Genomic DNA, 20216 nt, shown 5'->3' with positions numbered 1-20216 from the left:
TCTGGGGGCCCACTGCCTTGAGGCCCCCCCCAGAGGCAAGTCACATGACTGACTCCCCCAGCTGCATACCCGCCCGGGCTTCCTTCAGTTGTATTCATCCTCCAAAATTGATGTAAGTGTTACAACCTGGAGCTACCAGAACAGTATGTCTTTCTCTAGTACCATTAAATGACTTGCATCATCCACAATTTACAAAACCTTTAAAAAAATAATTTAGGATGATGTTCTATTGTGGCACATAGGAGATAGATAGATAGATAGATAGATAGATAGATAGATAGACAGATAGATAGATAGATAATGCTTTTTGTTACCACTATTCAGCCTCATTTAAGATATCTTTACTTCATGAGCTGAGCTCCAGTGAGTGGGGGGCCCATTTTAAAATCTTGTCTCTGGGCCCACTCCAACCTTGCTATGCCCCTGTACACTGATGGTGTCTGAGCTGTCAGTGATGGACCAGGAGAGGGATCTTGGGGTTGTGGTAGGCAGCTCATTGAAAGTGTTGGCTCAGTGCACGGTAGCTGTGATAAAGGCAAATTCTATGCTCGGGGGGATCATTAGGAATGGGATTGAAAATAAAGAATGCTAATATTATAATACCATTATGAAAACCTATTGTGTGGCCACATTTGGAGTTGAACTGGAAAAGGTTCCGAAGAGGGCAACCAAGATGGTCACGGGCCTTGAGCACTTTCCTTATGAAGTAAGACTATACCATTTTGGGCTTTTTAGTTTGGAAAAGAGGTGACTAGGGGGAGACATGATAGAGGTGTGTAAAATTAGGCAAGTAGTGGAATGGGCAGAGAGAAATCTTTCTCTCTCTCTCACAACACTAGAACCAGGGGCCATCCCATAAAACTGAAGGCCAGTAAATTTAGGACCAACAAATGCAAATACTTTTTCACACAGTGTATAATTAATCTATAGAATTCTCTTCCATGGATTGTGGTAATGGCCACTAGCTTGGCTGGCTTTAAAACATGTTTAGACAAATTTATGGAGGACAGGTCTATCAATGGCTACTAGTCTGGTGACTACAGATCACCTCCAGCCTCAAAGGCAAGATGACTCTAAATACTAGTTGCAGGGGAGCGACAGCAAAAAAGAGGGCATGCCCTCACCTCTGGCCTGTGGGCTTCTCAGAGGCATCTGGTGGGCCACTGTGTGAAACAGGTTGCTGGACTAGATAGGATTTGGGCCTCATCCAGCAGGTTGTTCTTATGTTCTTACAATTAATGGGGAAAGCAATTAATGGGGAAAGCAGAAAACAGCTAGAATAAGTTAATAAATTTTCTATAATAAATCATAGTGCCCCGGGAACAAATACAAAAAAGAGGAACAGAATACTGACATCCAATAACTACAACATAACTGAACAAAAGTCTATAAACAACTGTGGAGGTTTGTAAATTACAGTTACTGGCTGAATTACATTCATCATATGCTTGTATAGAAAATGTCATGTTATTTCAGATGCCAAGTTTAATACTACATTTCCTTTTTGACACCACTGACCAAACTGTGAGAAACAAATTTGAAACAATAAAAAGGATCAAAAGAAAAAGGCCAACATATCCCATTATAGAAAATCCGGAAAAGTGGGAAAGTCTACAGTGCTGGAGGCTCCAACTAATATGTCCAATTTGGTTTTCTCAGAAAGATAATCTCAGGCATGAGGCAGCTCCATGCTCCTGCCATATTTCTCAGCCATCTGGCCACTGCTACCTGCAATGCATTTATCTCCAACCTTTCCCAGCTTATTAACTATGATATTATCTACATTATAGTGGGGTCCAAACATTAGCAGCTCTATGCCAACTTAGAACAGCTCACTGAGGTAAAGCTTTCTTTTTTAAAAAAATCTTGCTTATAAGATGACTTACCAACCTAAGTAACGCCTCAAAGGGCTCAGAATTTGCAGGTGGTTTTTAAAAATGGTTATTCCTTCACAACTCTACTGACTTTTGCTTTATACTCTGTTCTTCATCCCAACTTGTTATATGCCATTTTTAATAACCGTGTTCAGGTAGTATGCAAACAGGGGATGCTGGATTTGTGTATAGGCTCCCCAAAAGCATGCTTGAAAGTAGTGCTGCCACTGTGATGTGTGTGAAAATCGACCTGTACTCTCCATGCTTACAGCATCTGTATGCAAAGGCAAATGCTGTACTTATGGAGAGAACCTCTCTGTGAGGCGGAGTGCCGGGGTGCCCCAGGGCTCAGATTACAGGGGGGACTGCTCCATGAGTACAGTGTTTGTCTCAGAAAACCAATGCTATAAGCATGGGTGCAAGGTTTTCATTCATGTCATAGCATAGGTAGGGATGTCAAGTACATTCTTGGGGATGCTGTATATGAATATTGCAGCTTGCATAAAACCTGAACAGGGCTAATATCACAAGATCTACAAAAGGTGAGATTTGATATGCACCATGTTCAGTAGTAACCATAACATCCTCCTTTTCCAAAATAACAGTTACATGCCAGTGAGAGATTTCCCCCGTTTTTCTGAAGGGAAGCCTTCATCTCCTCACTCTTCCACACCATGCTGCATGACCTTCATCACAGTACTTCATAGTACTTGTGGCAGCCAAAACAAACACTTCATAAACCACCAAATCAGCTTTCTGTTTACAATAAGGGATGTCAAAAGACCAGTTGGGCATTATGTGAATGTGTGGAAGGGAAAGACAGATTGTAAATTGTAAAGATTGTTGTAAATCTTATTATTATTGGGAATGAAAGAACCCCAAAGCATATTTGTGAGGGCTCTTTCAGACGTTATAACAGACACATGGAAGTCATAACCACATGTGAAGAGACCTGCTGTATTCAGCCTGGATCATGCCAAAAACAGTCCTCTGTTTCCCTTACTGGCCAACCAGATGCCTCTGGGAAGCCCACAAGCTGTAGCTCAGTCTATGGCAGGGAACCCTGGAACATCCTTACTCGTTCAAGATGATGCTATTATCCATTTGCTGGCAGAGAGAGGATCAATGCCACTCAAGACTTCCCACTAATGAATGCATCCAACACAAAAACTTGATGCCAAGGCATATTTTAGCTCTGTTTGCAGCACATTATTCTGCTCTGGTGTATCCTTCAGAAATCACTGCAAATTCAGTGGGAAAGTGTCTTCTCTTACATTATCATAGCTTAGATTTTAAACCCATAGCATTCATAATGCAGAATGAGCAAAATCATGATACAACATATGTCCAAAGGGTATGTTTCAAAAGCCACACCTTATATATGGAAAATACATCATATTGGTACAAGCCACTTTTCTTTTAGATAATGGCAATACATCAGTGTGCACATTCATGCTTCCTGAATCCTTTCACAGACAACACAATGTGACCTAAAATGACTAAACATTACCAGCAACAGATCTCAACACTGCAATTAGCATGTCTCATAAGTAACCTAAAGAGTTTAAGACCGCCAAGCACTATAAAAATGAACCCATTTGTCACGGGGTATAATCAGTTAAAACTAACATATAATGTATAACAATGTCTGTGACCCTCCATAATCGAGCTCTCCCACAGCTGCCAGTTTGTTGTGACTGAAGACATGTTTGCCATTCTGTTTGCCTCACCAGAGATCTTAATAACATTCACAGGCAGGAATGAACAGATATCGGCCCCTAACTTTTCAGCACACAACATTTTTCATTCCAAAGCCTTTCCATAACAATCAAACAATTTAATATTTTTACCATTATGGTAATGGAAAATTATTCTGAAAGTATTTTATTTTTTCAAGCGACTTTAGGCCAAACACATTAAAATGAATTCCACCCTGCTGTCACAGGCAAAGCAATCCGGCATTATTCAGACCAGATAGGCAACCAGACTGTTTGTTCCTATTTGTTCTTCTCTTTTCCTTTCTACCTTCTAAGGAATTCATTCTGAGCAAATTTAATAGAATGGACAGTATGCAATGGTTTGCCAAAACATAGTCATGAGTTTTGAGTTTAGGGCAAATGCTTTGGATGCTGATTCAAAGGAGGGCACACAATAATTGGATGTTAAATGTTAAATGAATTACTATAAAACATTATGCAGGTTTGTGGAAAATAAAATAGTTTTATTTCCAGTTATGCACAATTGGGATTTTAGCTATCTGGAGCCAAAAACAGTCATCTTAAGTGGCATAGTGGGAAAATGCTTGACTAACAAGCAGAAGGTTGCCGGTTCGAATCCCCCCGCTGGTACTATGTCGGGCAGCAGCAATATAGGAAGATGCTGAAAGGCATCATCTCATACTGTGCGGGAGGAGGCAATGGCAAACCCCTCCCATATTCTACCAAAGAAAACCACAGGGCTCTGTGGGCGCCAGGAGTCGAAATCGACTTGATGGCACACTTTACCTTTAGCCAAAAACAACAATGAAGTCTCCACCCTTTCCCTACACTGCCGCCCCCCCCCCCCGCTTTTTTATTTTTCACAAAGAAGAATGGGAGTGATTACAAAGATAGGACCGATGCAGTCCTAAACATTTCCAGTTCCTTCCTTTTTGATGGGAAAAAGTAGTCACTGTTAATTTACATGTGTTGATCAATTTAAATAAATACAAATGTTAAGGTTGCCCACTATTTAACATTACAGCTAAGCTGATCACATTCATAATAAACCAGTCATGTGGTAAACACAACTGACTTAAAACAGAATATATATTCAGGATTGTGCCTTCCTATTATAATCAACAAGAATGGATCATGATGGTAACAGAAGGTACATTCTATAAGAGTTGGTAAAAAGAACATTCATTTAAATCAAATCATCTTTATTATGGTCTCTTTGACCAGCATAAAGTGGGTTACAATAGCATTAAAAAGGCATAAAAAGCGTAAAAATGTAAATGTTGCATAAAAAGAACATAAACGAGTGTTGTGATCCTAGAACCTGAGATCCTGAATCCCAAGGTCTAAAACCCAAAGTCTAAAAACCCAAGGTCTTAATATCCAAAAAGCTGCAAAGCTATGAATCTAGAAATACTGATGATAAAATGCTACTGTAACCGCCTTGGGGCTATATTTTAACGAAAGGCGGTATAAAAATGCAAAAATAAATAAAATAAAAATAAAAAATAAAATACTAATGAGTGAGCTAAAATTGAGTTACATAGGGCTAAACGTTGTGTCCGGCCTGCTTAAGTTTTGCTGCCTGTCAGGACCTGACAGATTTTGTACACTGCCATGCAGAATTTGGCAACTTTGCACATGGTAGCAAGCTTGGAATTAGAAAATAGCAGTGAGGTATAAAATTGGCTTGTATGACCTGGGAACCTGAGTAATAGCGGGAGGATAAGGGTAGTGTGAATGGGCAGTGGAAGAGGACATGCACTGTTGTTTCAACTTGCCCAGAGTCGCAGGGGCACAGGTGTTCCGAGGGTGGGATCTTCCTGTATCTGTCTTCTGGCACAGCTGAGGGAAGGGCAAGCCCTTCTGTGGTTTTGGGCTTGCAGCTGTGTTAGATGTACGGCAGAAAATGCAGTGTATCTTAGTCTTTTATTGATAAGGAAGTGTGGGGCCCTGCCCAGATTGGTTTGGCGCTCTATGTCTGTAATGCACTGTTTGGTGAACATGTTTGCCTGGTCATAGCCCATGGCAAATTGGCCGGGGGGGGGGGACCCAGGGATGAAATTTTGGACATTTCACTCAGTAACACACCATTTGTATTCCTAGATCCGGTTTGATTAACGTGTCAAGGTGAAAATAAGTGTGTAGAGAATCCATATATGTGAGATGACTTGATCCCTAGTTTAGTAGAATTGCTTCAATCCAGAAAAAAACAATCAGTTCTGTAACCATTGAGTTATACAATCTCCTTGGCCTAATCACAAGAATCAGGGGCATTCTCATTTTATATAAACAATAAGAACCTAAGGTTATGATCCAGCTCTTAAAATCACAAATCCTTTGATTCATTTAGAATTTAAATCAATGTGACAGAATCAGACTTAACAGTCTGAGAGCATTTAAGTAAACAAATTGGAAAAAGAGCAGGGCATTGCTGCAAACTTTAACATTTCGTAGCCTAAAAGGTTTTCCAACTGTAGTGAAATTTTGACTGTTGTAAAGCATAATTTACAGAATGTTCACACATTCAGAATGAAATTAAAGAGACTATCAGAGATGACTAGTGATTGGCCCAAAATCAGAAAGAGAGGCATGATCCTCTCCAGATACTAGTAATTATGCAACCTGACAAATAAGGAACATTAAAATCCTTGGCACAGTTACTGTTGAGTATTGACCATACCATCTACAATTTATTTTTCAGACTTTATTGCCCCTTCTAGACAACTATGACACTTCTAATTATACAAGCAGAAATAATGATACATTGATTTAATGCATAACTCAGTAAGTCTCTGTTCACAACTAATGTTGCAGCTTAGGACAAGTGGTTTAATATTTGTTTCCTAATCTATGACAACCACTATCATATAATTAATAATGAAGAGAAACTGCTGTCAAATGTAACATCTAGCTTATCTTAAACTGAACACATCCCGCATGATAGCCATACTGTGCATCTATTAAACTTTAATAAAAAGTGTAAAGATATTAAGATCTTGTCAAATGACTTTTCTTCAGGATTCATAAAATAATTTCCAGAGTTCTGAATGGACCCTGAAGATAATCCAACCCAAACTAGCACTGAAGCATATATATCCAACCATCCAAAAGCCCTAGGGCAGAGTCAATTGTTCAGTGACAAAGCACATGCTTTGTATGTAGATAGCCCCAGGTTCAATTCAAGCTTTATTCTAACATGCAGCTGGACACATCTGCATGCAAATGTTGGTTGTGTTATGCATACATACATATTTACAGCACAACACTTGTGCCATAATTCACACATGTCAAGGTACACCTTTTTTCATACGCAGGGAAATTTAATGTCTAGCCACATTTAGAATAATCTAGAGGTAGCTTAAAGCAGATCAAGAAAATGTAAGAACTTGGTCTTATCTGTGATATTTTAGTGAGATCAAAATAGAGTATGCATTCCAATATAAACTATATTTGTCTACATCTCAGGTAATGTCAATCTTCTATGCATACAAAGTGTGTAATTTTTTCTAGGTTTAAGATCTTATAAGGGAAGTGTCAATATTTGTTTTCCCGGGGAAATGTATATGGATCTTTGCATTCACCAGGCAAATTATTTCATATTATAAAGATACATTTTTATCAAAGTTTTCAATTTTCAGAAGAAAGCAAGGCAACTGGTGAGTACAGTATTTAAAAAGGCAGAATTTCCTTACAAAGGCTACAGTTAATACTTGCCATTGTCTTTATCTATAGTAAACTATTACCAGGCTCACTCAGTATGCTGTTTTTGTGTGCTTCGGTGCACCTCATTAACCAGAAACACAGACATTTTGGAGGAGAAACTTTAACTGGCTGCATTCCAAAATTACAGGTTATTTTGATACGGTGTTCCTCGTGCCCCCAGGTCATGGCAAAACTGCAAACAGACTATTGAGGTGTCTTTTTGATTGCATCAAATCAAATTGAGCATATGCAGAGATTCAGGGAAGGCCAAATCAGAGGTACAAAAGGCGATGGAGTGCTGCTTTCCTTCCTTAACTAGAATCCTTTGCTGATCAGAAGTCTTCAAGGATGATTTTCTCAGCACCTTTTTCCAATGAACAAGATTTGGTGAGTAGTGCAACAGAGAGATTCTTCCCCCTTCCCATTACGCTCAGCAGTAAACCTGCAAAGTGATTCCTTTGTTTGTAGAGCACACAGTAGGCAACACCCAGGATATAACCTAATCAATACTAAAATCATACCTTTAATTTATTTATTTATTGTTGAATTTATATACTGCCTTCCATTAAAAACAATCTCAAGGCAGTTTACAAACGTTTTTAAAAATACAATAAAATGACAATAAAAATATTAAGCTAAAATATAAAAACAAACCAAATTTAAAATCTATAAAATACAAGTATAAAAACTATACATGTTATATGGAACAAGTATTCCAAAATACTTTAGTCCTACAAGCTCATGACTTTGGATAATGCGAAAACCCTTCAATAGTTCCCCAGGAACTAAAATAATGTCTTCAGGCTATTATTTGACTATAAATGCGTCTCCCAAGAGGGCATCAATCTCTTGCACCTGCATAAATGCTGGCTACTCACATGCACCCCATATCTTACCATATGCTTGAGCAACCTGGAGAGGATCCCATCTAGATCAGGTAGATATGAAAAATGTCTTTGCTCTTGCTCTGTCTTTCTTCCAACCCCAAACTACTATCCCCCTTCATAGTGCTATGACATGGTAAATGTATATCAGGAGTTACCGATGCCATCTCCAGAGAGTCTGCCAAACTCCTTACAGGAAGACTGTTATTAGCAAGTTTGCTAAGCACTAATCTTTTTGCTTAACCACCATCTTTTCACTTTCTGTACCCCTATTATCCCACAATAAAACAACTCTTTGTTTTCAAAGCACGTGTCCACATTCTTTGTCTTTTCCAATGTGCCCATGCCGTAATCAGCTTTCCCGGGTACTTTAAGATTAAGATAGCTGTGGGCTGGTCTGCAACTATTTGAAGCTAATTTCCTCCACTTTGAGCCAAGCATAGTCATGAAGTTACTACCACACTTCAGAGCAGACCTGCCAACAAGACTCTAAAAATACTTTTAGAGTACACATTTGATGTCTGAGACACCATGTGGATTTTTTCCTATGATTAACCAGCAATGACATTATCTGAATGTGAATTGAGGTCTTTTGCAATGAGATAACTTTTGTTGTAACATTGGAGTTACAACAACTTTTTTGCTAGCCTGGGTGGGATGACACACCATTCAGCTCAATATGGTCCTTAAAAAGACTGATGTTGAACTTGGAAAGTATGCAATTTAAAATTTCTAATTAGTGTGTTCAAACCTACCAATGGATCAGAAAGACTTCTGTTTGTGAGGAGGGACTTCTTGGTCAAAGGATTAGACCAGTTGGTGTCCTAAAGAAAAGCTTGAAAGCCATACCGTTATTTTAGTTCTTACAAGTTTTCTTCTGTATTATTTGATACTAACCAGGTTCAAATGAAGGTTATTTTATGAATATCATCATTCTGCCATAGAAAGCAGGAAAAAATATGGCAATGAAGGTTATTCTTTTTGACACAACTAAATCAGAACAGTACTCAGTGCCAAATGAAATCATTGTACTTGTGACTGCACAGACATTACTTCACTGAAAATATTACCTCTTAGAGAATTATGGTTTCTGTCAATCTGAGACTGGATACATGTTTACTCTGGTACACTTACACAAATGATATGATCATTCAGAATCTTTTGATATTTGTGTGTATGCTACAGGAAACTTGTGGAACACATACTTGAGAGAAACCCCAATACTCACTAAACTACATAATCCAGAAGAACAGTTGAAGTGACATATGACCCTATCCAATTCCCTTATCAGTTTCTCATGTCTGGAAAGATATCCTTGAAAATGTTTACCAGTATGCACCTGACTGGTAAACTTAGGACTGACAATTTAGGAAATTTAGGACTGATAAAATGAAGTAATTTTTCACACAGTGCATAATCAGTCTATGGAATTCTCTGCCACATGCTTGAGATGTCCCTATGTATCCCTATACCTGTAGCAAATTTGGTTCAAACAGATTAGACCAGGGTTTCATAACATTGGGCCCCCAGATGTTGTTGGACTACAACTCCCATCATCCCCAGACATGGCCTTTGTGGCTGAGGATGATGGGAGTTGTAGTCCAAAAACATTTGGGGGCCCAAGGTTAAGAAACCCTGGATTAGACAGTCCACAAGTTAGGCCACTTGAGCCTCAAATGTTCACGTGTCCACCATATTGAATTGGGGTGGATGAAATCATCACAAACTATACCACTGAGGCATCCCTATATGTCCCTACAGTTGTAGCAAATTTGGTTTGTTATGCCCTCAAGGACATAGTTTGTGTTGATGTCATCCACCCCAATTCAAGATGGCAGATGAATGAACGATTGAGGTGCAATTGGGCTAACTTGTGAACTGCCTAACCGATTTGACCAAATTTAGTCCTGTTGTAGGGATAGTGAAGGGAAAGTAGGCAGATTAGTTCTTAGTAGAACAACTTGCTTTGGAAACCATTTTTGTTGTACTTAAAGAATCATTTTCCTACTATGGATCTTACAGCAGGATTTGAAATTTAGAAGAAAATGCAGGTTGGGTAGACTAATTGTCTTTTTAAGGGTTTAAATTTGTGTTTTGTATTATTATTATAGCAAAGGTAAATCTTACAGTTGATGTTTCACGAAGAGAGGTGTGTGGGAAGTTCATTTTTGTCTATTATGTTTGTTATGGATACTATTGTTAAAATAATAAAAATTGAATTTGGGGAAGAAGAAAAAAGAACAACTTGCTTATTTTGCTTTTGCAGAAGTGAATTTTGAAAACAGCTCCTTCAAGCCCCTCTGACAACTTCCAAGAGGAGACTGATGCTGCAAGATTAAGGCAACAGTCAGTTTCTGAAGTAGAGGCATTCTTAAAGCTATGAGGAGAGAGTGATTGTTTTCTTTTGTTTTCTTTTGTTTTCCCCTTTTGTGGGGAAATAGAGAACAGAGCATTCCAGTGGTTGTGTCTTGTCCAGGGGCTTTTGAAAACCTACTTTAAAAACTTCTAAAAAGGATAAAATTCATAGAAGATAAACAACTCAACAAGTCTTACGAATAGGAGTGTAATGGAGGGGCGGCACACAGGGACAGATCACTGGTACTTCTCTGCTTCTCAGGGTGCACGTGGCCATGGGGGCTCTCATGGAGAGCACTTGCACTTCTGAATTTGCAACAACACCTCTGCACATGAACTGTTACAGCACACTGGCTGTGAATTAGTCATGATAGCTAAATGGAACCTCTACGTCTAGAGGCAATATATCTCTGAATACCAAGTGCTGGGAACATACAAGGAAAGACTGTTGCTTTCAGGACCCTGCCTTCCAGAGACATCCAGTTTGGCACTGTTGCAGATAGAACACAGATGGACCTTGAGTCTGATCTTGCAGTTAAGCAAAGCCTGTCCTGGGCAAGAGAGAGAGATGTGGCAGGAGGAGGGAGTAGATTCTTTTGGGCCGTGTTTTCCCCTCTGCTTTGTCTTTCTCTTCTGCCACTAACTTGACTCACCCAGGATTCATGCTGGCATGGTTCATCTTTCTCTCTCTATGACCATTCAGACCTAGGCTCCTAAGCAACCATGTATGAGCTCAAGCCCTGGATTGACAACAAAAATTGGGGGTGGGGGTAACATAAATCAGTGCCCAACAAATCTGCTCCCTTCTTGCCCAGTCATTCTGGATTTTGAGCATCTCAACCCGGACATCTAAGATAGATATTCAGTTCCTTGCTGCCCAGGTGATGAGGCAACCCTAACAGGAGGCAACAGCGATTGGGCAATGAACAAGAAGCAAGAGTTGTTCACAAGATACTTTGTTTAAAAAGCAGATCTTGATGAAGAACTTCAAAGTGGAGGAAACCTTGAATAAAGAGGGAGAAGCTACTCTGGGTGGAATATAATGGGAAAGGACAAAATGTCAGGAGCTGACAAAGGCTTGGCATTGTCCAATGCCCATGACCATAGAATCATGGCCATCGTCAATATCAGACTTTAGTTCTCAGCCCTAAGCAATCCCTTCCTTGGATTCAAAATGAAGTGTAATCCAGTTAATTCCTTTGTACTCAGATGAACCAAATGACAAGTTGCCAAGCTTAGACATGCAGAGATATAATTACACATTTTTTTCTAATATATATACAGTATATTAGAACAAAAATGTGTAATTATATCTCTGCATGTGTGTGTGTGTGTGTGTGTGTATATATATACACATACACACATATACACACACACACACTTGATCTTGAATATTGTATAGTTTGAAAATCTGCACAATATATTTATGATTGCAGATGGTTGAGTATAAAGTATACTCATATGTGCTATATTTCTCATTCTGGAGCAACAACCTAACACCAGAAAGGTAACTTTTATTAGATAAGCTAAATTAACTATAATTGATTAATTCAAGATATTGCCTGAGAATATTTGGTATCAGTAGTATCAGCTTGCAAGAGAAACACATTTAGAGACAATTCTGCAGCAGGGTACAAGGTGCTCTGCCTTTATTACAAACTGTTTTTTTAAAAGCTTTGGTAATTATAAGTTATTGGGCTATATAATGTTAAATCCTTCCAACACAACCCTTCAGCTTCTACAAAGCACATGCTTTTCATTATGTAGTAATTCATTACTTTGACACAATACTAAAGAATATGCTCCTGATCATGTTAAAAGAAGAAAACCGAATAATCCAAAGAAGAAAATTAAAATTTGTTTTCTTTACTGAAAATAAATCCCCACTGCTTTTTTGTGAAATGTTATTATACAATGCAATTACTGCAACAATTTTAAAGCTCCAAAAATTAGGAGGAGAGCTGGTCTTGTGGTAGCAAGCATGACTTGTCCCCTTAGCTAAGCAGGGTCCACCCTAGTTGCTTATGAATGGGAGACTAGAAGTGTGAGCCCTGGAAGATATTCCCCTCAGGGGATGGAGCCGCTCTGGGAAGAGCAGAAGGTTCCAAGTTCCCTCCCTGGCTTCTTCAAGATAGGGCTGAGCGAGATTCTTGCCTGCAGCCTTGGAGAAGCCGCTGCCAGTCTGTGAAGACAATACTGAGCTAGACAGAACAAATAGTCTGACTCAGTATATGGCAGCTTCCTATGTTCCTATGTTACACACACACACACACACACACACACACACACACACACACACACACTTCCATGCCATCCACAACTCCTAAATTCCAATTTAAAAGATACGTTATTTTCTAGAAAAAATATGAAAATGCCTAAATTTCTTCCACAGAAAATTGTATTATCCTATTATAACTCTTTGTGCATATGACTGAAAAGGTAAATGGTAACACAATATTTTACAGGTTAGTCCACTGTTCACAATGGCCTTCAGTGATCCTACCTTTGAGATAAGCCCTGGAAGCTGTGCTCAAACCTGCTGTATCCACTAGAGGCCTCTGCACTTCTCATTGACAGAGAGGGAAGTGTGGCAATTTTTCCAAATCAGGTGCACCCCATGACACACTGTGTACCATAATGCTGTACCACAGAACATGGCACAACTTCAGCGGTTCAGCAGAGTTCCAGAGGCAGGAGACTGAAGCAACTGGTGCTCGTCCCAGGCATTTCCTTCGAAGCCATGGATCATGGAGGTGAGGGGATCTGGAAAAAAGGAAGAAAAGCATTTTTACTCTCCTCATTTTCAAAATTGCTTCACTGAACAGGCATTGGAACTCACGTCTCCCCAGTTCTAGTCTTGTACTCTAATCTCTATATGATTTTTTTCTGGCTTAATCCAAGACACATGCCAATATTTTTAACTGATGTAATCGCCTGTATTTTGTTTTTTGAATATTTTTCTGTTATTTATTTTTGCAAATTGTAACCCTGTTTGTATCATCCAATGTCTAAGACCTTTAAGCTGAACGGAATGTGACAAGACAATATGGGCTGGATGGAACAATTGTGTGACTCACTGTGAGATAGTTTTATATACTTTATTCCTTAAAAGCAATTAAAGATATATCTATTCTAAAAAGTGGGGAAGGGATTCTACAGAAATAGTTATGTAATTGGAAATCATGTTTTGATATATTAAATACAGTAAAGGGTCCAGTCCAGTATCAAAACCTTTTCCTGTGAATAGCCACTCAAACACTTGACAATGGCTATGGACAAAAGGAACTTACAAGAGTTTGCAATTAGGGATGTGCAAATTGATTTGGAGACAGAGCAAATCACCCCTGTGGCCCATTGGCTAGATTCAGGTCCAAATCGAATCATGGCAGAGTCTATTCAAATTGATATGAGATTCGGATTCCACCTATTAATTTCCAAAGATTCCCAACTTTCTTTCTTTTTTTAAAGAGGTAAGCTCTAGCCCTTGTAGAAGTGGAGTTATGGAGCAAAATGTGTGGTCACTATTTTTCAAGTGTTTGGATTCTTTGGTGTATAATAACTTTTCCTCAATTAATCCCTGTGAGGATTCATTACAAACCCTCATTTCTTCTATTCATTTTGACTGTCTTTGGGTAGTGCTGTCAATTGCCATGTGCCAACTATATCGCTCTCCCACCCGCAAGGCAGAGGGGTACTACTCAGTTTATGTTCTAGGAATTTTTAGTCAGCTTATGTTCTAGGAATCACACATTCATTCATTCATTCATTCATTCCACACCAGAGAGTCTAAACACCTCAAAAATTCCTAAAATATATAAACTGAATACCCAGTGACTTGCGAGTTGGGAGGTAGTTGGCACATGGAATGCCACTAATTTCCCACCCCCACCCACAAAGCAGTGGGGTCAAAATGAACAGAAGCAATGAAGGTGTGTAATGAAGACACCAAAGAATCTAAACACTTCAAAAATCCCTAAAAAATAAACTGAGTACCCCACTGCCGTGTGTGTGTGTGTGTGTGTGTGTGTGTAGTTGGCACATGGCACTTGGCAGTTGACACTGTCCAATGACAGTCAAAATGAACAGACAAAATGAAGGCATATAATGAATCCTCATAGGGATTCATTATCGTGCACACAGGACAGGGCCTTCTCTGTTACTGTCCCCAGACTCTGGAATGCTCTCCCGGTGACTATTCACTCCTTGGTCTCAATCACAGCTTTTAGAAAGCATGTTAAATCCTGGCTTTTTACCCAGGATTTTATATGATTGTCTCTGCTGTTGCTCTTTGTATTTTCTATTGTTTTTATGCTTGTGTTTTAAATTTTTAATCAGATTTGTTTTATGTTTTTAGCTTAATATTTTAATTGTCTTTTTTTACAATCTTGTTTTTAAATTCTGCTGTAAACCACCTTGGGATTGTTTTAATAAAAGGCGGTATATAAATGTAACAATAAATAAAATAAATAAATTATGAGGAAAGGTTATTATAAACCAAAGAATCCAAACACCTGAAAAACAGTGACCACACATTTTGCTCCATAACTCCACTTCTACAAGGGTTAGAGCTTAGCTTAAAAAATAAAGCTGGGAATCCATGTTAGGGTTAGGATATGCTGAATTCGAATCCCCATTATTTCCTATGGTGGAAATACACAAAATCAGTAAAAACTAAAAAAAAAAAAACCCTCATTAAAAATCAATCAAGTACCCTGCTGCCTTGAAATTTTGATGGTAGATTGCAGCCATGGGGTCCTACCCACCACCAAAATTTTGTGCCTCTAGGACCTTTATAAGTGGTCTGAATCAATTGGAATACAAATCAAATCAAAATCGAATATGGGGTGATTCAGGAGGACAGATTTGAATACAAAATAATTCAGGGGTGATTCAATTCAGGCACAAATCAAATCAAAAATATTGATTCGTGCACATCCCTACTAGCAATCTGAATTAAATGTTGTTAATCTATTTCTTTCTATCAACTTCATTAGGAAATTCCATAACTTCCCTAAATGCCTGCCAGGAGGCAGTAATGGGCTGGATGTGGATAACAAACTGACGTTGAATCCAGATAAGATGGAGTTACTGATTGTGGAGGGTTAAGACCCAAGATAGTTTAGATCTACCTGTTCTGGATGGGGATATACTCCCCCTGAAAGATCAGCTTGGGATGCTCCTGGATCCAAAACTCTCTCTGTATTCTCAGGCTGAGGAGCGCTTTTTATCAGTTTTGGCTGATACATCAGCTATACCCATTTCTGGAGGTAAATGACATTTAAACAGTAGTACATATGCTGGTAACCTCCAGGCTTGACTACTGTAATGCACCCTATGTAAGGTTGCCTTTGTATGTAGTCCGGAAACTACAACTGGTACAGAACGTGGCAGCCAGGTTGGTCTCTGGGACAACATAAAGGGACCATATAGCACCAATTCTTAAAGAATTGCACTGGCTGCCGATGTATTTCCAAAAGAAAAATAAAGTGCTGGTTATTACCTATAAATCCACTAATGACTTAGGTCCAGGTTACTTAAGAGAGCGTCTCCTTTGTCACAAATCCTTCCACCTATTAAGATCATCTGGGGAAGTTCAGTAGTGGTTGCTCCCAGCCCGTCTGGTGTGACTCAGGCCTGGGCCTTCTCTGTGTGTGCCCCAGGGCTTTGGAATGTACTCCCTGTCAAAATAAGAGCTTCTCCATCTCTGGTTGCTTTTAAAAAGACCCTTAAGACACACCTGTTTTCTCAGGCTTTTAATCAAAACTAATTTTAAACTGTTTAACTGTTTTATTCTATGAATTGTTTTTGTTTTCATTCTGTGAAAGTGTTTTAATTTATGTTATTTTATGTTGTAATTTGGATTATGTACACCACCTAGAGATATATACATTCTCTCTCTCTCTCCATTCAGTCATGTCCGACTCTTGGTCACTCTATGGATCAATGCACTCCATGCCGTCTTATCTTGTACAGCTTCCTTTAATTCCACCATGGTCATTCCAGTGTCATTTTTTATAATATCCAACCACCGAGTACAAGGCCATCCCCTTCTCCTTCTCCCACTGATCATTCCCAGAATAATTGTCTTTTCGGGTGAATCAGCTTGCATGACATGACCAAAATATGTCAGTCTTTGTTTATAGACTACATATAGTCTAATGACTTATTAAGTCATTATATAATGACTATATACAGTCATTATAGACTTATAGACTATATATAGTCTATCCAATATATACATTAGGCGGTATATAAATAGGATGAATGAATGAATGAAAAGCTCTGCCAAAATTCATTAGGCAGGGTTTTACAATTATTTTGAAGGATGGGTGCATTACACTTGAGTGAAGTAGTTCAGAAGTTATCTGGAATGCATTGAACTTTAGGAATGTGCATGAATCAAAGTTCGAGAACTGATTCGAAGCCATACCAGTTTATGCAGTTGCCAAACTGATTCAACTGGTGGAGTGCCATGACAGTTGACTGACTGGATTTTTGCAAAAGAACAACTTAAGTGTTTCCCCCCCCTCTATTATTTTCATTCCTGGAAAAAACCCTTTTCACAAGATATACTTCTATCAAGACTTATTTTGAATAGTGGGGACACCAAAATATCAGAGATCTGAAAGTTTATATTAGGCAGTAAATTGGATTTTACTGATAAAAAATCTTTGTACATTCCAAGTATGGCAGTGAGAAGCCTTAGATTGCTATTCGATTTGGCTGAGATTCAGGCCAAATAGGGTACTGAATAGCTACATCCGAATTGAACAGCTAGCTGTCAAAATCTCTCTGAATGCATTAAGTAATGTCTGAATCGATTCAGAGGGATTTAGATATTCGGAGGCTTTCCCCCTGCTGTTTTCCCATGGCAAACATTTTAACTTGTTGAAACTGACAAAAGGGGAGGTAATGGGGTGATCTTCCACATTTAGAAAACACTCAGGAGATGAAAGTGTTCTACGAAATTGACATCTCAAGCTGGCCCATGACTTTGCTCAGCCTCTCTGTTTCCTTCCATTCACAATGCTTGGGGGAGGGATATAAAAAGCTCTGTTTGCTCAGCCAAAGTGCCTTCTGTGAATTGCTTTGCCTCTGAATACTCCCCTCAGAAAGGACTACAAATTCCCTGCTATTCTCATAGTACTGTTGAATTTTTAAAAAATTATCAGTTTATTTATAATGAAAATCCTGCCCTATTTATTTCAAGATTTTCAGGCTTCATGCTCAATTAAGTAGCTCCCACCCCTGTTGTTTTCATCCCATTATTCATAGACACAGAGACAATAGAGACATTTTAGTGATTCTCCCCATCATATCCTATGGATAAAGTGCTCCCCACTGCCTTTGCTGCATCAGTGGTGATACCGGGTGAGTGCAGGGTGGAGTTGTGGCCTTGGCCCGAGAGGCAGGCATGTGGGCCATCATTTTTGTCCCCCATCATGTGGTGCGAGTGGACCAATTGGAGCTCAGGAGCACCTGCATAAGTAGTTGGCTCTGTCTGTCCTTTCTCAGTTGCTCTGCATGCAGACACCCTCCCGCCCATCCCTTGACTCAGTGGGGGAAATTCCAATCACCTTTCAGTGCCAAGTAGGAATTTTTTGGGTCTCAGCTGATTGGCTATGGTTGGGGCCTTTTTTCGCCTACTTCTCACTGACTTTGTTAAGGTTGGCGCAGGGTTATTTGGTCACTTTGCAGTTGAGTGTGGGTCGGGGTAGGTTGATTTGCTATGGTGTTGGGCTGGAGGGCTGTTACGGTGAGTGGGAATACGGAGGAAGGCTTGGTGATCTCCTGATTCTCAGGCTAGATCCACTCTCACTCGGATGCATGTTAGTGAATGCCACTCAGTGCCTCACAACCTGGGTTGAGGTGGGCTGGCATGCATCCCCTTGTCGGGGTAACCTCATGGTAGAGATAAGGTTCGGACTGGTTCTGAGCCAAATCAAAGCCCGATCCTTTGCCCTCCCATGGACTTACTTCCTATGAGATTGACCCACATAGGAGATACCCACACTTTAGTTCAATTCCTCATTGCAGGTTTGTAATTCAATAAAGTGGCCCTAGTTTCTTCCAGCTACATGTGTACTGTCATTATTTGGGTCTGGGTTTGCAAATATCGGAACACACTGATATTCAGATCTGAATCACCGAATCTGAATCTGGAGAATCAAAGCACTGAACAAAAAAGTATGTGCTTTTTATAAGGGATCAAATACTTGCCTATTTGCACATGCCTACTACACAAGCTTTTTGATGCTTATTTCATTCATTCTCACAATAATATCAGATATCAGATTATAATCACAAAGGTCCCAACTTCTTCCTCCAGGATATTCTTTAGAGGAGCGGGTGAGGGGATGTGGGCGGGGAGGTGGAGTGGCTGTGGTCTATAAGGATAATATCTCCCTGTCTCTCTGGAGACTGCCTTGGTCGGCCTGATGGATGATCTCCAATTGGGAATTGACAGAGGAAGTGTGACCATCGGCCATAGTATCCTTCTGGAACGTCTGAGGTTGTTGGGGGTGGGAGGCACTGTTTTACTGTTCCGCTCCTACCTCTTGGACAGATTCCAGATGGTGTTGATTGGAGAGTGTTGCTTTTCAAAATCTGAGCTTAAGTATGGTGTCCCTCAAGGTTCCATACCTTCTCCAATGCTTTTTAACATCTACATGAAACCGCTGGGAAGATCATCAGGGGATTTGGAGCTGGGTGTTACCAGTATGCTGATGACACCCAGATCTACTTCTCCATGTCAACTTCTTCAGGAGTTGGCATTATCCTCCCTAAATGCCTGCCTGGAAGCAATAATGGGCTGGATGAGGGAGAATAAACTGAAGCTGAATCCAGATAAGATGGAGCTACTTATTGTGAGGGGTCAGAACTCTAGAAACGATTTTGATCTACCTGTTCCAGATGGGGTCACACTTCCCCAAAAGGAACAGGTTTGCAGTCTGGGAGTACTTCTGGATCAACGCCTCTCTGGTTTCTCAGGTTGAGGCAGTGGCCAGGGGTGCTTTCTATCAGCTTTGGCTGATACGCCAGCTGTGCCCATTTCTTGAGATCAATGACCTCAAAACAGTGGTAACCTCCAGACTTGACTTCTGTAATGCGCTCTACGTGGGGCTGCCTTTGTACGTAGTCCGGAAACTTCAGTTGGTTCAGAATGCGGCAGCCAGGTTGGTCTCTGGGTCATCTCGGAGAGACCACATTACTCCTCTGTTGATGGAGTTACACTGGCTACCAATAGGTTTCCGGGCAAAATACCAAGTACTAGTTATAACTTATAAAGGCCTAAACGGCTTAGGCCCTGGGTTTTAAGAGAGCATCTTCTTCACTGTGAGCCCCACTGCCCATTGAGGTCATTTGAGGAGGTCCGTCTCCAGTTGCCGCCAACTCGTTTGGTGGCTACACAGAGACGGACCTTCTCGGCTGCTGCCTCGAGATTGTGGAATGCGCTCCCTGCTGGGATACGAGGCTCCCCATCTCTGGCAATTTAAAAAAAACTTTTGAAAACACATCTCTTCAACCAGGCTTTCTCAGCCTTTAAAAACTTGTTTTTAAATTGTTCTGACTATTTAATTGTTGTTTTATGATGTTTTTAATTGTTAGTCATTGTTTTATGCCTTTATTACTTTTGTTTTAATTATTAACTGATTTTAATGGTGTTTTAATGTAAACCACCA

General features: G+C 39.8%; 1 protein-coding gene across 17 annotated transcripts in view; it reads right to left on the bottom strand.

Moving 5' to 3' along the window:
• CHRM3 (cholinergic receptor muscarinic 3) overlaps window positions 1-20216 on the bottom strand; it is a 417691-nt gene that overhangs the window by 105314 nt on the left and 292161 nt on the right. For 15 of the 17 annotated variants that reach the window (XR_008317318.1, XM_053300799.1, XM_053300692.1 and 12 more), the window contains one exon: window positions 13037-13296. The exons of 1 other annotated variant lie outside the window; for it this stretch is intronic. Coding sequence is in view for 13 of the 16 variants with exons in the window: in XM_053300692.1 (XP_053156667.1) it covers window positions 13037-13104 (68 nt within the window). In the remaining 3 variants the exon portion in view is untranslated. Of the gene's footprint in view, window positions 1-6281; window positions 7659-13036; window positions 13297-20216 lie in introns of those variants that run through there. One more of the 17 variants, XR_008317317.1, reaches the window with a different exon arrangement.

Source organism: Hemicordylus capensis, chromosome 1 (assembly GCF_027244095.1).
Source record: "Hemicordylus capensis ecotype Gifberg chromosome 1, rHemCap1.1.pri, whole genome shotgun sequence".
NCBI lineage: Eukaryota > Metazoa > Chordata > Lepidosauria > Squamata > Cordylidae > Hemicordylus > Hemicordylus capensis.
The sequence above is the reverse complement of the archived record's forward strand: the minus strand, read 5'-3'. Positions and strand labels throughout refer to the sequence as shown.